Source organism: Rhinopithecus roxellana, chromosome 9 (genome assembly GCF_007565055.1).
Source record: "Rhinopithecus roxellana isolate Shanxi Qingling chromosome 9, ASM756505v1, whole genome shotgun sequence".
NCBI classification, from domain to species: domain Eukaryota; kingdom Metazoa; phylum Chordata; class Mammalia; order Primates; family Cercopithecidae; genus Rhinopithecus; species Rhinopithecus roxellana.
The window spans coordinates 143100062-143117035 of NC_044557.1; the positions used below are offsets into that span (position 1 = coordinate 143100062).

At 42.0% G+C, this 16974-nt stretch overlaps 1 protein-coding gene across 1 annotated transcript in view; it reads right to left on the reverse strand.

The window, feature by feature from the left end:
• Positions 1 to 1093, reverse strand: part of PSD3 (pleckstrin and Sec7 domain containing 3) — a 492789-nt gene extending 491696 nt beyond the window's left edge. The window contains exon 1 of the mRNA XM_010363497.2: positions 974 to 1093. Within this exon, the coding sequence (XP_010361799.1) occupies positions 974 to 994 (21 nt within the window). The 5' untranslated portion in view covers positions 995 to 1093. The remainder of the gene's footprint in view (positions 1 to 973) is intronic.
• Between the last annotated feature and the right edge of the window lie 15881 nt (positions 1094 to 16974).

Sequence of the window (16974 nt, forward strand, 5' to 3'; positions counted from 1 at the left end):
ACGCTCCTTGAAAGCAGAAATCCTATCCTGCTCACCTGGTTACCGGGCTTTGCAAAATCCTTTGCACATACTCAATTACAACGAATGCATTGAGGCATTTGTCGCCAGAATCCCACTTACACTAATTTTCCAGATCTCCGTCTTCCCTACACCAACACCTGGACCCACTCAAGAGTTATTCTGGAGCGGAAATCCTGGATCCCACTGTCGGGAGAACCAGTGCCTAGAAAATTAAATCGTGGTGCCCATTCCATTCTCTGCCTAGTGGGCGTTTAACATCCTTTGACATAGAGAGGAATGGCAAAACGAAACATTTATTATTTAGATCACCAACAACATTCTAAACCCACGTTCTCTAATAGGTGTTAATGTGTTTAAAAAAAAAAAAAAATCAGAACATCTTTCGCCAGAACGGAAAGCTGAAAACAACGGATAAAGTTAAATGCATGTAAAACAGAATGACTTAAACATCTGTAAAAGCTCCTGGGAATTGCACCGAATAATCTTCTCTTGTCTATTTGCTCGCTCAATTCAAGTTTGTTTAGTTTAGGTTTTGTTTTTTCGTGTGTGTTTGTTTTCGTTTTTTGTTTTTGTTTTTGTTTTTTTTTTTTCTGACAGAAACGTGATAGTCCTTAAATACAAGCTGACTGGGCAGAGGAAGATCGACATATGAGGTCCTCTTTCATGTTGCCTTCTTTTGATAGTTTTTCTCCCACGTCTGAGGTTTTCAAAGCAGAGGGATGAACTAAAACCCCTAAACCTTAAGACCACAAAGTTGACCCTGCTGGGCTCCTAACAAACACAAAGCAAGCAAGCGAAGAGGAAAATCGTACCCAGCACCTATCGAGACAGCAGAAAACCAGGTGGCCCCGGGATCCTGGGGGACAGAGCGGCGACAAAGCAACACAAACCCCACGTCGGACAGCGGCGCCGCGTGCGCCCCCCGCGCCCGCGCCCCGGCCCCGGAGCTCACCGCGGCGCTCCTTCCTTCCATCTTCCATCGCCCACCCGGCCGCGCGCCGAAACCGCCGCCGGGCGCTCCGGGGCCGCAGCCTCAGGGCGCGAGTGCCGGCGGCCAGCGCCGCGTGCTCTTTGTTGGGCTCCCGGGACGGCCGAGCGGCGGCGGCCCGCGCGCACCCTGGCGGAGGCTGGCGAGGCTGCGAGCCCGCGGCCGTCTCCTGCCCGGCCCCCAGTAACGTCAAAGCGAAGGCGGCGCAGGCGGGGCCGGTGGTGGCGGGCCCGGGCGGGGGGCGGAGGGCGGAGGGCGGAGAGGCGGGGCCGGCGCCTCGGGGAGGGGGAGGGGAAGGGGAAGGGGGCAGGGCCTCCGAGGCGGAGGCGAGGTCTCCAGGGCAGGGCGGGGCCTCCGGGGGAGGCTGGAGGCGACCCCGACCCTCGCAGTGCAGCCCTCGGTCGGCCTGGACCCTCCGCTGCCTCCCGCAGCCGCGCGCCAGCCCTGGGCCCGGCCTCCAACCCGCGAGCGGAAACCTGCCTGTTGCTTTGTCTTCTTCCTTCAGTTTTCCCACCCTGAGAAAAGTGAGAGGTGCTTTCCCTGTTGTTTCCTCTCAGGAAGGGCCGTGTGACTGGAGCCGCGAGTTGGGCGCCGTCTCGCCGGGGCCCTAGAGGTACGCGAGCTTCGGGACACGCACCTAGGCGTCCCTCGGGGTCCCGGCCTCTCTGACCCGGCTCCCGCGGCACCGAGCCGCGGCCGGAGCCTTTAGTCTCGGGGACCTGTCTAGCCCTGAAAGGTCCATTTCCCCCTGAGACGAGTCCCCCCAGGCGCCCCGCAGCCTGGCCTCGGGACTGTCCCCACCGACAGTGCGTGAGCGGGGAGAGATCACTTAAAACTGCATTTTCGATCATTAGTGCCGTGGACCCACACCTTTTTTCCTCTGTCCTTTGATCTGTGCCGCAGAGGCAAGGGCTGGAACGGCGCCCTCCCCTGGTAGAGGGACGGGGAGACCTCAAATCCGCCCTCTTTACCCCCTGGAAGGTCCGTTAAGTGGATCCAAGCACCTGGAGGGGGAAACTGTGGCCGGCTACAGGGTGGTCCCGTGTATGTATTACCGCCGTATTGTTCCAAAGAACAGTCTTTTTCAAGTGACAGGTAGAAGATGCCCCAATAACAAGAAGTGACTGACTTGGCCAAGCTTAGAGATGGGAGTGGAGTCAGGTTCCCTGGTGACCCCACGATCCCGCCCACCATGTCAGCATGGGCTGCCCAGTGAGCATAGCTGAGATGCACCAAGGCCACGTGTCACCCACTTTGCCTTGGCTGCCCCATCTGAATCTATCAAAGGCAGCCTTGGACACCCACCAGAGGAGCCAGCATGAGGGAGTATATGCATTTATACAAATTCACTCCAACTTCAGAAAAACGTCCACAGCTCGTGCTCCCCCTGTCAGAGCAGCAGTGTGTGAGCAGATGTATAGGTTTGGAAGCACCCCAGTCACTTGGGCACTGATATGGTTTGGCCGTGTCCCCACCCAAATCTCATCTTGAATTGTAACTCCCACAGTCGCCAGTTGTGTGGGAGGAACCCTGTGGGAGGTGATTGGATTATGGGGGTGGGTCTTTCCTGGGCTCTTCTCGTGATAGTGAATGAGTCTCACAAGATCTGAAGATTTAAAAAATGGGAGAGCTTGCTCCACAAGCTCTCTCTTTGCCTACTGCCATCCCTGTAGGATGTGACTTGCTCCTCCTTGCCTTACGCCATGATTGTGAAACCTCCCAACTATGTGGAACTGTAAGTCCAATAAACCTCTTTCATTTGAAGATTGCCCAGCCTCTGGTATGTCTTTATCAGCAGTGTGAAAATGGACTAATACAGGCATATTTCTCGTTTGTGATCTCCCTTTACCCTTGCGTACATACCCTGCAGACAGTCCCGGTGTGCCTATTCCCAATCAATTCCTGCCTTCCTTGAACCTTGGGTTCTGATGGTTTTGTTGGCAAAGCATCAAAAGTAAGACCGAGTACAGAATGTAGTTGCTACCCTGAGGCTTGACCACTGGCCTACTGGCCTTTACCTGGGAAATTAATCAACTCATAAACAAAAAAAAAAATCATATAGGAGGCAGGGTGGACATAGATTTACGTGATATTTCTAGTTAAGGGACTTGGGCATAGACATCTATAATCTGAGCCTCCGTTTCCTCATTTATAAAATTGGGTTAATAATGCCTTACAGAAGTGTTATTAGCATGATAAATTATGGAAAGCTCCTGGCTTATAGTGAATGTTCAATAAAGGAGCATTTCAAAAGTTAAGCCACAGAAATGTGTTTCCCATTTTCATTGCAAAGGGAATTTTTAATTGGTTTTATCACTGAAGCCAAAATATTTTAAAATTGTACTTATAAAGCTGATCACATGTATTAATCATTCATTCGTCCTGTTATAAATAAAGGTAAAATGGTTAGAGGTTCTGATCATCATAAATTAGCCAGTGTTACCACTACTAAGGCAATGAAGCCTAAAGCAAATCAAATAAACATTGACATTTCGTTTTGCCAGCATGTATTTTGTGTATAAATATTTTGTTAGGCTTTTGGAAATATTAAAAATGAAGTAAGAATCCCCATTTCTGCTACCATAGCCCCTAGTGCTCAAGTTCAGTGTGAGAATACAGAAGCACCCGCCTCGGTAAAAAGAGAAAGGAGGCACGCAGACCACCTAGGCATGGGCTAGTGTATGTTTATCCAATAACGTATTCCTCCCCCACCTCTTCCCATAAGCCCTAATGTATGTGGTGTGGAAAGAAAGACTATATAGTAGGCAAGACAAAAGAAGAAATGAAAAGGAAGATGAAATTCCATCATGTATTATTCATGCATACAGTTAATCTTTCCTATTTCTGAAGGTCACTGAAAAGCCCAGATTATGGAATATTTATTTTTTTAGTACAACGTGAATGTTTATTTAGAATGACAAAAATCTCAAATACAAATTTCTAAGAGTTGACAAATCCCACAAACATTACCAAATCCAGAAAAATCACAAAATAGTTTTATCTACTGCCCTCATAATATTTTCTATTAATAAACTTCCTAAAACACTTCAGTAATATTTGTCTTCACCTGTTTTCTGCTGCTATAAGAGAATACCACAGACTAGGTAATTAATAAAGAAAAGAAATGAATCTCTCACAGTTCTGGAGGCTGGAAGTCCAAGAGCACAGCAACAGCACATGGCAAGGGTGGTTCCATGGTGGACAGCATCACATAGCAACCAAGCACAAGAGACGGGAAGCAAATGGGGTCCAAACTTATCCTTTTGTCAAAAGCCCGTTCTCTGGATAACTAACTTACTCTCTCAATAACAGCATTCATGAGAGCAGAGCCCTTATGACCCAATCACCTCTTACTCCTGTTACAATGGCAATTAAATTTCAACATGAATGTTGGCAGGGACATTCAAGCTATAGCTATACTTTTTCTTCAAGTGTTTTGGCTACATACTCTTTATTTATTTATTTATTTTTTGAGATAGTATCTCCATTGCCCAGGCTGGAGTACAGTGGTGCAATCACAGCTCACTGCAGCCTCTATCTCCCAGACTCAAGTAATTCGCCCACCTCAGCCACCCAAGTAGCTGGGACTACAAGCACACACCACCAGGCCTGGCTAACTTTTCATTTATTTATTGTAGAGATGGGGTCTCCCTATATGGCTAGGCTAGTGTCCAACTCCTGGGCTCAAACAGTCCTTCTGCCTCAGCCTCCCAAAGTGCTGGGATTACAGGCATGAGCCACCATGCCCAGCTTAGCTACATACTCTTGATCATCTCATTGGAAAGATTTTTTTTAAACAGCTTTATCAAGATCCAATTCACATACTACACAACTCACCCATGTAAAGGGTACAAATCAATGTGTTTTAGCATATTCATATCACAGAGTTGTGCAATCATCACCAGAGTCAATTCTGGAAATTTTTCATCATCCCCTAAAAAAACCCTATCCCCACTGGCATTTGCTCCTCTTTTCCCTCCAAACCCTTCAGTCCCTGGCAAACACTAATTTACTTTCTGTTTCTAACAGATTTGCCTATTCTGGACGTTTCATATAAATGGAATCATAAAATATGTGGTCTTTGTGGCTGACTTCTTGCACTTATCATGTTTTCAATGCTTATCCATCTTGTAGCGTATATCAGAACTTCATTTTTTTATTGCTAAATAATATTCCATTGTGTGGATAGGCCACATTTTATTGATCCATTTATGAGTTGATGGACATTTCAGTTGTTTCTACATTTTGGCTGTTAGGAATAACACTACGACAAAAATTTATGTACAAGTTTTCATGTAGAGGGTATGTTTCCATTTCTCTTTTCAATTCTACCTAGAGTAGAATTTGTGGGTTATATCATAACTGTATGTTTAACTTTACTTCCAAACTGTTTTCCACAGTGGCTGCACCACCACACATTCCTACCAGCAATGTATGAAGGTTCTAATTTCTCCACATCCTCACCCACACTGATTATTGTTTTTGTGTTTGATTACAGCCAGCTTAGTGGGTGTGAAGTGGTAGATTGATTTTGTAACATTTTCTATGGGTTGAATAGATAGCCCAGTCTTTTCTCTAGCGTGGTTGATCACAATTTTGTTATTGACATTTCAGAAAAGTCCCATCCTCACATTTATTACTGATAATAACATCCGCACTTTTAATATGTTTTCAAATTTTGGAAGACCTCTCAAGTTTCTTTCATATATAACTGTAGGATTTCAGGGCATTTCAAGTTTCTTCATGCAATGATTAATATTAACTGCTCTTTAAAAAAAAAATGAGGCATAAGGGATCTTTCTAAGATGATACAAGTGTTCTATTTGGGTTACATTTGTCAAAACTCATAGAATTTTACACTTAAAACCTGTGCATTGCTCGTATATAAATTTTACCTCAATAAAAGAAAAAACCTATAGTTGTGAATCAAGAGAAATGTTCCAATAATCAATTCATTGTTTTAGACTGAAAGCTTAAGAGATATGTAAATGTGTGTGTGCATGAAAGCACGCAGGCACTAATAAATCTGAAGCTGAGAACATCTTGCAAGAGGTAGAGGTGGAGAGCCACTTGGAATTTGGGGATTAAAGATAGAGGTGTTGATCCAAAACCAGAGAAAATACTTTTTCTTGAATCAAGTGTGTCTGAACATCTAAAACTTGACTACCCAAGTCTATCCTCATGAGAGTCAGAAGATAAGTTTCTTTTCTCTTTTGAGACAAAGTCTTGCTCTGTCGCCCAGGCTGGAGTGCAGTGGCTCAATCTCGGCTCACTGCAGCCTCCGCCCCCCGGGTTCAAGCAGTTCTCCTGCCTCAGCCTCCTGAGTAGCTGGGACTACAGGCGCACACCGCCACACCAGGCTAACTTTGGTATTTTTAGTAGAGATGGGGTTTCACCATGTTGGCCAGGATAGTCTTGATCTCCTGACCTCATGATCTGCCCACTCCGGCCTCCCAAAACGCTGGGATTACAAGCATGAGCCACTGCGCCCAGCCAGAAGATAAGTTTCTTATTCCCGGTGAAAGCCTAGGGAATTTACTTAGCTCTAGAAATAAATGCCCAGCAAAAAAAACAGAGATGGAAGGAATCATGAAAACAGATGAGTTCCCCAGACTTCAGGTTAATGCTTTTAACTTAAAACTCATCAACTCACTTTTTTTTAAATCTCTTTTATGAGTTTTGCCATTTCACAGATGTGAGTCATTTCACGTCAAAAAAGAAAAAAAACTAAGTATTTTTCCATTGTGATCTATGGCTCACTCCTCTTTATTATCAATTCCCAAACAATCCAAGAGTCTTAAAATATGCATTTAAAGAAAAGGGTTTTTATTTTAAATACATAAGCAACTCTAACCTCTACGGTGTTTTCAATAAGCGGGCTGCCTACAACTGCTTAAGTGCACAGATAGGATGCCTTGTAAATCATATAATAACTGCATACAAACCACTGATATATTAGAATAGAGAACATAAGTGCCGGTCTTATTTATTTGTTGTTGTATTCCTAGCTTCCAGAACTGTGCCTGGTCTGTAGTCGAGACTCAACAAATAATTTTTGGAATAAAACTAGCCACTACCCAAGGCAGAAATAGTCAACATACCTAAAATCATGATGTGCTTGGATTTCAAAAGCTCAAGGTGAAGCTGAGAGAATATGTCTGACACAAAATTCACCATGGCATTTGCCTGGTGGGACTCGACTGAATACTGAGTATATGCTGGGTGGATGAGAGGGATGGGAGACAAGAAGGAAGGAGAAGAAAGGTGGTTCATGTGCTTAGCAGATGGAAGAGAATGGAGAAAAGAGGAAAACTAAGGAGGGAGTGTAGTTAGCGCACAAGAAATGTTAGACCAGAGGGTGGTCCAAGGCATAGCGTAGACTCAGCTCACCTTACCCCCCAAGACCCAAATAACTTACGTTAAGTCTCTATAATAAAGGTTCAGTTTATTTTTTATTATCCTTCTTATGGGTAGTTATTCTTTCATTCATTCATGTGACAAATATTTTTCCAACATCTACCATGTGCTAGGAATAGTTTACTGACTCTAGTGGAACACAAAGCATCCCTTCCCTCATGGAGCTTGGGCGGACAGAAAATAAGCAAGATAAGTAAGTGTATATGATGTTATATGGTGCTGAGTGTCTTGGAGAAAAACAAAACAAGGAAAGGGATAAGCCATAAGGAGTATAGCATCAGGAGAGTAGATGGTTGCAAAGGATATTGAGAGAAGGCTTCACTGAGAGGTGAAATTTGAGTAAACACCTAAAGCAGGTTAGGGGGAAAGCCATGCAAATATGTAACTATAAGTGCAAAGGCCCTGAGGTCTTGCCTAGTGTGTTTTGAGCACAACAAGGGGTCAGTGTGCTTAGGGCTGAGTGAGCCAGGTGAAAGGTAGTCAGAGATGTCGTAAGTGGGACTTTATTGGTTGTCGTAAGGATCCTTAACTGCCCTTGGTAGATTTTGAGCAGAGGAGTAGGGTGATCGACTTACATTTTGCCAGAATCACCCTGTATTATGTGTTGGAAGCAAGGAGGTGAATAAGGAGGCTACTACAATCCAAGCAGGAGATGATGGTGGCTTGGGCCAGGGTGGTGGCAAAGAAGGAGGTAAGAAATGTTGAGATTCTGGTCATAATTTGAAGACTGAGCTGACAGAATTTGCTGAAGGGAGAATGTACATTATAAAAGAGAGTCAAAGATGACTCAAGGGTTTGGAACTGAACTACCAGAAAAATGGAGTTGCATTAACTAACTGGGGAAGACTGTGGAAGTAACAAGATTTAGGATGGGAGATCAGGCTCTAATTTTTGGACATGTTAAGTTAGAGTTAACTTTTCGACATTCAGCAGAGGAGTGCCAGGCAAGCCACTGGATATACAAAACCAGACTTCAGGGGACAGGTAGGAGTGGGAGCTGTAACAGAGAAGATATTTACATCCGTGAAACTGAATGAGATCACCAAAGGAGTGGATGACAAAGAGAAAAGAGGAGAGCCTAATGCACTCCAGTGCTAAGAAATTAGGGAGATGAGTAAGAACATGCAGAGGAATCTGAAACGAGCAGTCAGTGAAGTAGGAGGAAAATGAAAGAATGTTCCTTAATGGAATATTTTCAGATTATTTTTACATGAAACCTTTTCCTTTCTACAGTTTTCAATCAGCAGTGTCTGCATTCTGCTCTTTCCCTACCTCCTGCAGTCATCACTTCTCTTTTTATCAAAACTGTTTATTATTTTCAGGAAGAATGAAAGAGATAGTGCTATATGCCTGTATTCTAGCAATTTCAGTTCGTCTCAAGCTATGTTTTATGCCCAACCCAGTGTTACTAATACTCCCGATTTTTTTTTTTTTTTGCATAAATAGTTATTTCTGGAATTAACTAAAAAGACAGATTTGGTTAATATACAGGTTTCCAAGCTGACAGAAATTAATTTATATTTTATTTGGTTTTTTTGTTACAAAAAACAAAAACATAGCTTCTTGGAATTGTAAAGAGAAAATCTAATGAAATCCACGTAAGTATCATAACCAGGATTTTGAATAAGTTCCATTCCTGGTTGACCAAAAATGTCTGCTGTGATCCTTTTATTCAGTGGGAGAAACTTTCCCCTGATATTATGTGAAAACTTTGCAGGCCCAGTTATTCAGATCACTTGTAGGTTCTCTGAGTATAGTGTCAACTCAGTAATTAAACTATGCAGTCCTTAGTCTAAACTTGACTTAGCATTAAATCTTCTCTTCTGCTTCAACTGGAAGAGTGCAGTGTGAAAGAGAGGGTGGGTAATACATTAATCTATTTTTGTTACTATAAAGGAATACCTGAGACTACTTACTTTATAAAGAAAAGAGGTTTAATTGGCTCAAGGTTCTGCAAGCTATACAAGCATGGCACCAACATCTGCTCAGCTTCTGGTGAGACTCAGAAAGCTTATAATTATGGCAGAAGGTGAAGCGGGGGCAGGCATGTCACATTGTGAGAGCAAGAGAAGGAGAAGGGTGGGGGGGGAGGTGCCACACTTTTTAAAACAACCAGATCTCATGTGAACTCAGAGCGAGAACTCACTTATCACGAAGTGGGTAGTGCTAAGCCATCCATGAGGGATCTGCCCCCATGGTTCAGTCACCTCCAACCAGGCCACACCTCTGACACTGGGAATCACATTTCAACATGAGATTTGGAGGGGACAAACATTCAAACCATATTAAGTGGGGGTCCTCTATTCCTGTTCCTCAGTCCTGTGTACCCACTGGAACATTTCTTCCTGCCGAACCTTTCCCTCTCCCACCCACCCTACTGGGTGAACCCCAAGAAGATAGACTCCATGCCGACTCTATTGCATGTGGCCCACATCTAGTCCACAAGAAACACTCACACATGCCCCTTGCCTCAGCCACTCTGGGAGCGTGGGCTGATCCCAACCACAGAGCAAGGGCTTCCCTAGTCCCTCTCCCAAAGTGGTTGTCCAACCCTCTCTCACTCTAGGTTTCATGGGAAGAAGCAGTCTCCATTGGCTTTCTGGAGCATGAATGAGGCTACCATCTTCAGTGTTTTCCAGTTACCAGGAATCAGTTGGGATTTTTCCAAAAGGTCTCTTCAAACTCCTTTTACTAGGCTTGGGGCTAGAGAGTAGCACCCAGCTCTCCTCCAATGGAGAGCAGAGTCAGGCAACAGCTCTCATCACCATCTCCTCATGTTCTCCTCTTATTAGCACTTATTTTTATAGTTTTGATCTGATTGACAAGGGATCCAAAATTGTGGAACAAAGTCTCAGGACCATTTTTTTTTAATCTGTACGTGGAGTAGATGTTGTCCCAAATCCACTTGGACATACTTTGCTGTGTATTATATTGTCACCTCAGTAGCACCCAAGACAGAAAGGGTCCCACTCTACCATCTTCTCATACTTCTTAGCTTGAAAGACTCCCAGCATTTTGTTTACTCACTATAGATATATGTGCACATAGGATATCAAGTTAATCACCTCCATCATAGAGTCTTATATTTGAAGGTAATTCTGAAAGAGATGTCCTTTGTGGATAGATATTGCTGAAAATAATCCTCCATCCACATCTAGCTCAATCATTTACAAACACATTGTGAATACTGAGGCACTTTGTATTTCCTACTTCTCACAGCTGTGCTGTCCAATTCCATAGCTAGTAGACTAGGTGGCCATTTAAATTTAAAGGGATTAAAAGAAAATCAAACTTAAAATTCATTTCTCAGTGTCACTAGCCATATTTCAAGTGTTCAGTAGCCATAAGTGGTTAGTGGTGGCTTTATTTATTTATTTATTTATTTATTATTTCTTTAGAGACAAGGTCTTGCTCTGTCACCCAGGCTGTAGTGCAGTGGTGCAGTCATAGTTCACTACAGCCTCAACTTCCTATGGACTCAAGCGATCCTCCCACCTCAGCCTCCTGAGTAGCTGGAGACTACCGACATGCATTACCACACCCCACTGAATTTTTTTTTAATTTTTTTGTAGATAAAGGTCTCACTATGTAGCCCAGGCTGGTCCGGAACTTCTGGCCTCAAGTGATCCTCCGGTCTCAGCCTCCCAAAGTGTTAGGATTCCAGGCGTGAGCCATTGAGAATGGCTACTATATTTAGACAGTTTCCATGAACACAAAGAATTCTATTGACAGCACTGCTTCACAGTTTTTGGCACATGGGATACACCGGATAAAAGACAAATGGAAGTTTGATCCCAAGGTATCACATGATTGCACTGATTTATTTTTCTGTGAGTGTAAAGCTTTTTACAGCACTATGTACTGTACTGTACTGATTCGACCATTAAAAACAAAAACCAAACCTTTTCCTAAGTACATAGCTGCAGCTGCTTTTCCGGTTCCTGCTTGAAAACTTATCGTCTTCCTACTCTATCAGAAAATGCCTTACTATCAAAATAATTCCTGTAAACATTTGAGAAGAAAGTCCCTATTTCCCTCAGAGCACAAATAAATCACTTTTTCAGAATTATTCCAAGAATGAAAAGAAATGTTTTCAAAATCAATATTTCTATCGAAGGGGGTTTCCACAGAAAACATTCCTTTGCTGAACTAAGCATTTCACTTAAAATCTTTTTTCCCCAGGATACGTTATTTCACGTATAACCTGTGGAAATTACCTATGCTTGCATGTTTTTATATTGTTAAAGTACCCTGGAATGTCTCCAAGAGGACAGCAGGGCTTAGAGACACCGCTGCTCTGCAGGGAGTGATGAAGGGAGATAATGAAGACCATCCCAGGGGCCTCTGGAATGTTGAATTAGAGTCAGAAGACAGAAAGGGTCCCACTAACTCATTGTCTAACTGTGTGGGATAATACAAAATATATTTGGTGTTTGTCCTGGTTTCTAAAACCCTTGGAATTTCCTGAGCCCTTTGTTATTCATAAAGAAGCCACTTATGATGACACCTGAGCTTATGTTAATAAGGTGACTTAGGATGGAGCCCATAGACAGCCTGAGGATGGAGTTGGTTATCAGAAAGACTACATGATTAGAGAGGTGGAACTTTCAGCCCTACAACCGACCTCCAGGAATGGGAGAGAGGGTCTGGAGTTTAAGCTCTATAGAAGGTCTTGAACCGGGAGACTTATGGACTTAGGAGTTGATGAATTCATTGAAGTGCTGAGAGAGTGGTGTGCCCAGAGAGGGCATGAAAACTCTGAACTATCCCCAATTCCCTGTCCTATGCATTCGTTTCATTTGGCTGTTCCCAAGTTGTAGCTTTTGTAATAAACCAGTAAACATAAGTAAAGTGTCTGAACCTGAGTTCTGTGAGCTATTCTAGTAAATTATCAATCCTGAGAAAGGGGTCACAGTGAGACAGGATGGTCGTAGGAGAACAGAAAATTCCAAGCAACAGTCTCATCACTAGCAAAAAGGATCTGTTGAAAGAGCTGCATATGCTAGGGACCAATAAGACCGTGAAAACCAGCATGAGGGCCAAGCTGACTAAGACCAACCAGACTCAACATGGTGCTGGATTTGACGTAGGTTTCACCTAGGAACTCATTACACACTCATTAACACCCTAAATCACACACCCACTAATTCCATACTAGTTCATGGAACACCCATGTTTGATGTAAACATGGATGACGCCACAGTTCTGAGAAATCTTTACCTTTTTCTAGAAATCTTCATGAATATTCCACCCCTTGGTGAAAGAAACCCATAAAGGTAGAAACTCCAAACCCCACTGGGCATGACTCACTCTCTTAAGTACACACATTCACACTCCCCTTTCTTGAGTGTGTCTTTTCACTTTGCCACAAAGCTCCAGACTTTCACTATTTTCTGCCTCATCCTTGAGTTTCTTGACGGTGTCCTTGAATTTCTTGACGGTGAATTCCTTGACTTGTCCAGGTCAATGGGAACCTCTGACTTATGGCCACTTGGTCAGAAGTATTGGTGGCAACCCCAGACTTACTGTTGGCATCTGAATGGAGGAAAGTCTTGTGGGATTTTAACTTGTGGGTATGACGCAAACTTCAGGTAGTGTCATAATTTTAGGATTCCCAGTTGGCATCTGCAGAGAATTGGCCAATACTTGGTGTGGAAAAAACCCACACATTTAGTGTCAGAAGTGTAATGTGAATAGAGAAACTGTTTTCTTTTACCATGGTGTATTAGTCTGTTCTCACATTACTAATAAAGACATACCTGAGACTGGGTAATTTATAAAGGAAAGAGGTTTAATGGATTCACAGTTCCACATGGCTGGGGAGACCTCACAATCATGGCAGAAGGTGAAGGAGAAACAAAGTCACGTCTTACATGGCAGTAGGCAAGAGGGCCTGTGCAGGGGAACTACTCTTTATAAAATCACCAGATATTGTGAGGTTTATTCATTATCATGAAAACTGCAAGGGAAAGACCTGCCCCCATGATTCAATTACCTCCTACCAGGTCCCTCCTATGAAACATGGGAATTATGGGAGCTACAATTCAAGATGAGGTTTGAGTGGGGACACAGCCAAACTATATCCCATAGGATCATCATATTCTTAGGCTTTCATTTCTTTTCTCTGAATGGGAAGGATGGCCTTTTTGACTGCCAAATTCCAACATTCTAGGATTAAAGAGCTTTATTAAAAGCAGTCTTTATCTCCATGATTCTCAGAGTTTTTTTTTTTCTTGGTAAGTTTTCAGTGACAAGGACAAATCGCAGAAGCTGACTCTCAATGTTCTGAATTGTGACCCCAAAAAACTCAGAGAAGTTAGAGCTTTCCAGAAGACAGAGACCACATCTTATTTATGTATGTACTTTTAGTTTCCAGCACTGGGTATATTACCTATCATGTAGGAGGTGATTAATAAATATCCACCAAAGAAGACCAGGTGTGGTGGCTCACGCCTATAATCCCAGCACTCTGGGAGGCTGAGGTGGGTAGATAACTTGAGGCCAGGAGTTTGAGACTAGCCTGAACAACATAGTGAGACCACATCTCTACAAAAAAAATTAAAAAGCCAGGTGTGGTGCCACACACCTATAGTTGCAGTTACTTGGGAGGCTGAGGTGTGAGGATCGCTTGAGTCCAGGAGTTTGAAGCTGCAGTGAGCCATGATCATATCAATGCACTCTAGCCTGGGCGATAGGGTGAGAGCCTGTCTCAAAACAAACAAACAAAAAAAAAAAACAAAGAAAGAACGGAAAATGTTTACTAAATGAATGAGTGAGTGAATGAATTCTCTCTTCTTATTTTGGGCAAGAATAGTATGTTGTTTAAGAATTCCTTTGATTTCAGTGGCTCTAAAGAGAGAAATGTTATATTGTCAACAAAGTTGGTAAGAGGACTTCAAATAGAATTCTCATCGCACAATACATGCATTATGAACCCTTACATTGGAAAATCTCTGTACATTTGTTTCTGAAAGGAAGGAAATCTATCAGATCTCTCTCAATTTCCCTATTAAAGACTCTCATTCTGTCAGAACAGAGCTCTCCAAGGAAAAAAAAAGAAAAAGAAAAAGACGATCATTCTGGACATAACTGCTGAGTTATCTGCAAGAGGTAATAAATTTCTAGGGCTGAATTCTGACAGAGCAGACCTTTTTGAGCCACTTTACTTTTAAGTTCTGGGAACCCAGCTGTTTGGTTTTTTGGTTTGTATTAATCCACAGTCAGAAACCCCAGAGAAAAATTTTCACCTTCAAAATCAGCTTTATTGAAATATAATTTCCATATTTTAAAACTCATTAATTTTGTGTACAATTCAATGAGGGTTGGCAAATATATAGAGCTGTGTGAGTTCCACCACAATTAGGATATTTCACCCCCTCCTCACGCTCCCTGCAAAGTTCCACACCCCTATGCCAGCAATCCCATCCCTGTGGATGCTGGAATCACAGCAATGCTGACAGAGTTTTGGCTCTCTTTAGTTTTGTCTTTTTTATAATTCTGTATTAATAGATTCCTATTATATGAGTTCTTTTGTTTCTGCCCTCTTTCATATAGCATAATGCTTTTGAGATTCATCCATGTTTTCATATGGATCTTTAGTTCATTCCTCTTTATTGGGCAGTGTTCCATTGTATGGATACATAATTTGTTTTTCCACTCACCAGTTTATGGACATTTGAGTACTGTCCAGTTTTGGCTGTTGCAAATAAAATGCTATGAACATCTATGTTTAATTTTTCGTGTGCACGTGTTTGTTCTTGGATAAATACCTTGGAGCGATATTGCTGATATTCTCACTGAACATCTATGTTTAATTTTTTGTATGTACATGTTTGTTCTTGGATAAATACCCTGGAGTGATATTACTGGGACATATGGTTAATGCATGTTTAACTCTACTTTTTTAAAAATCTGCCAGTTTTCCAAAGTGGCTATGCTATTAATACTGTGTTGCATTCCCATCTGCAATGTATGAGAGTTCCAGCATTCTATATTGTGGCCAACATTTGGTATTGTCAACTTTTAAAAAAACATTTAGCTTTTTGAGTATTTCATTGTAGTTTCTCTGGCATATCTTAATCATAAATGATATTGAGCATCCATCCTTTCATGTACTTATTTTCAATTTGTGTGTCTTCTTTCGTAAAGTGCCTGTTTCAATCTTATGCCCCCTCCCACCCTTCCCTGCCTTTTTTTTTTTTTTTTTTTCTGGAGTTGGAAGATTGTGAAGATTGTGTAGATTGTGAAGCCAATCTACCTTTTTCGGAGTTGGAGTCTCTCTCTGTTGTCCAGGCTGGAGTGCAGTGGCATGATCACAGCTCACTGCAGCCTCAAGCTATCACTGGGCTGAAGCAATCTTTCTGCCTTGGCTTCCCGAAGCGCTGGGATTATGGATGTGAGCCATTGTGCTCAACTCCCATTTTTTAAGATGCATTTTTTGTACTATTACTGAATTGTAAGAATTCTTTATACATCCTGGATACAATTTATGTATCAGATATATATTTTGTAAATGTTTTCTCTCTGGCTTTGGCTTGCCTTTTAGTTTCTTGAGTGTCTTTGAAGAACAAATGTTTTAAATTTAAATGAGGCCAATCTACTATTTTTGTTTATGGTTTGTGCTATGTTGTGTCCTGAGATATCTTTACTTAATGTCATGCCACAAAGATTTTCTCCTATGTTTGCTTCTAGAATTGTTATAGTTTGAGCTCTTATGTTTACATTTATGAGCCATTATGTGTCAATCTTCACATGTACTATGAGTTAAGGATGGAGGTTCCTTTCTTCCCAGAAAGATATCCAGTTGTTCTAATTCCATTCTTGAAAAGATTATCCTTTTGCATTTACCTTATTGAAAATCAATTGACCATTATATATGTGAACTACTTTTGAACTCTCTCTTCTATTTCATTGATCTATGTCTCTATACTTACATTAATGCAAAGTCTTCACTACTAGCTTTATAGTAATATTGAGATCAAGCAGTGTAAGTATTCTAAATTTGTTCTCCCGTTAAAAAATTGTTTTGACTCCTCTAGGTTCTTTGTATATCCAAATAAATTGAGAAACAATGTATTTGTTTCATTAAATGTCATTAAATTAAAAAAAAAATGTCCAGTACGATGTCAATTGGGATGGCACTGAATCTATAGGTTGGCTTGGAGGGAACTGAAAATCTCAACAATTGATCTTCTAAAACATGAACACTCTATATCCATTTACTTATATTTGCTTTGATTTATTTAAACAATATTCTACGGTTTTCATTTTATAGTCCTTGCACATCGTATTTGTCCATTCTCATGCTGCTAATGAAGATATACCGAAGACTGGGTGATGTACAAAGGAAAGAGTTTAATTGAATCACAGTTCAGCATGACTGGAGAGACCTCAGGAAACTTACAATCGTGGCAGAAGGGGAAGCAAACGTGTCCTTCTTCACATGATGACAGCAAGGAGAAGTGTGGAGCAAAAGTGGGAAAAACCCCTTATAAAACCATCAAATCTCATGAGAACTCACTCACTATCATGAGAACAGCATGAGGGTA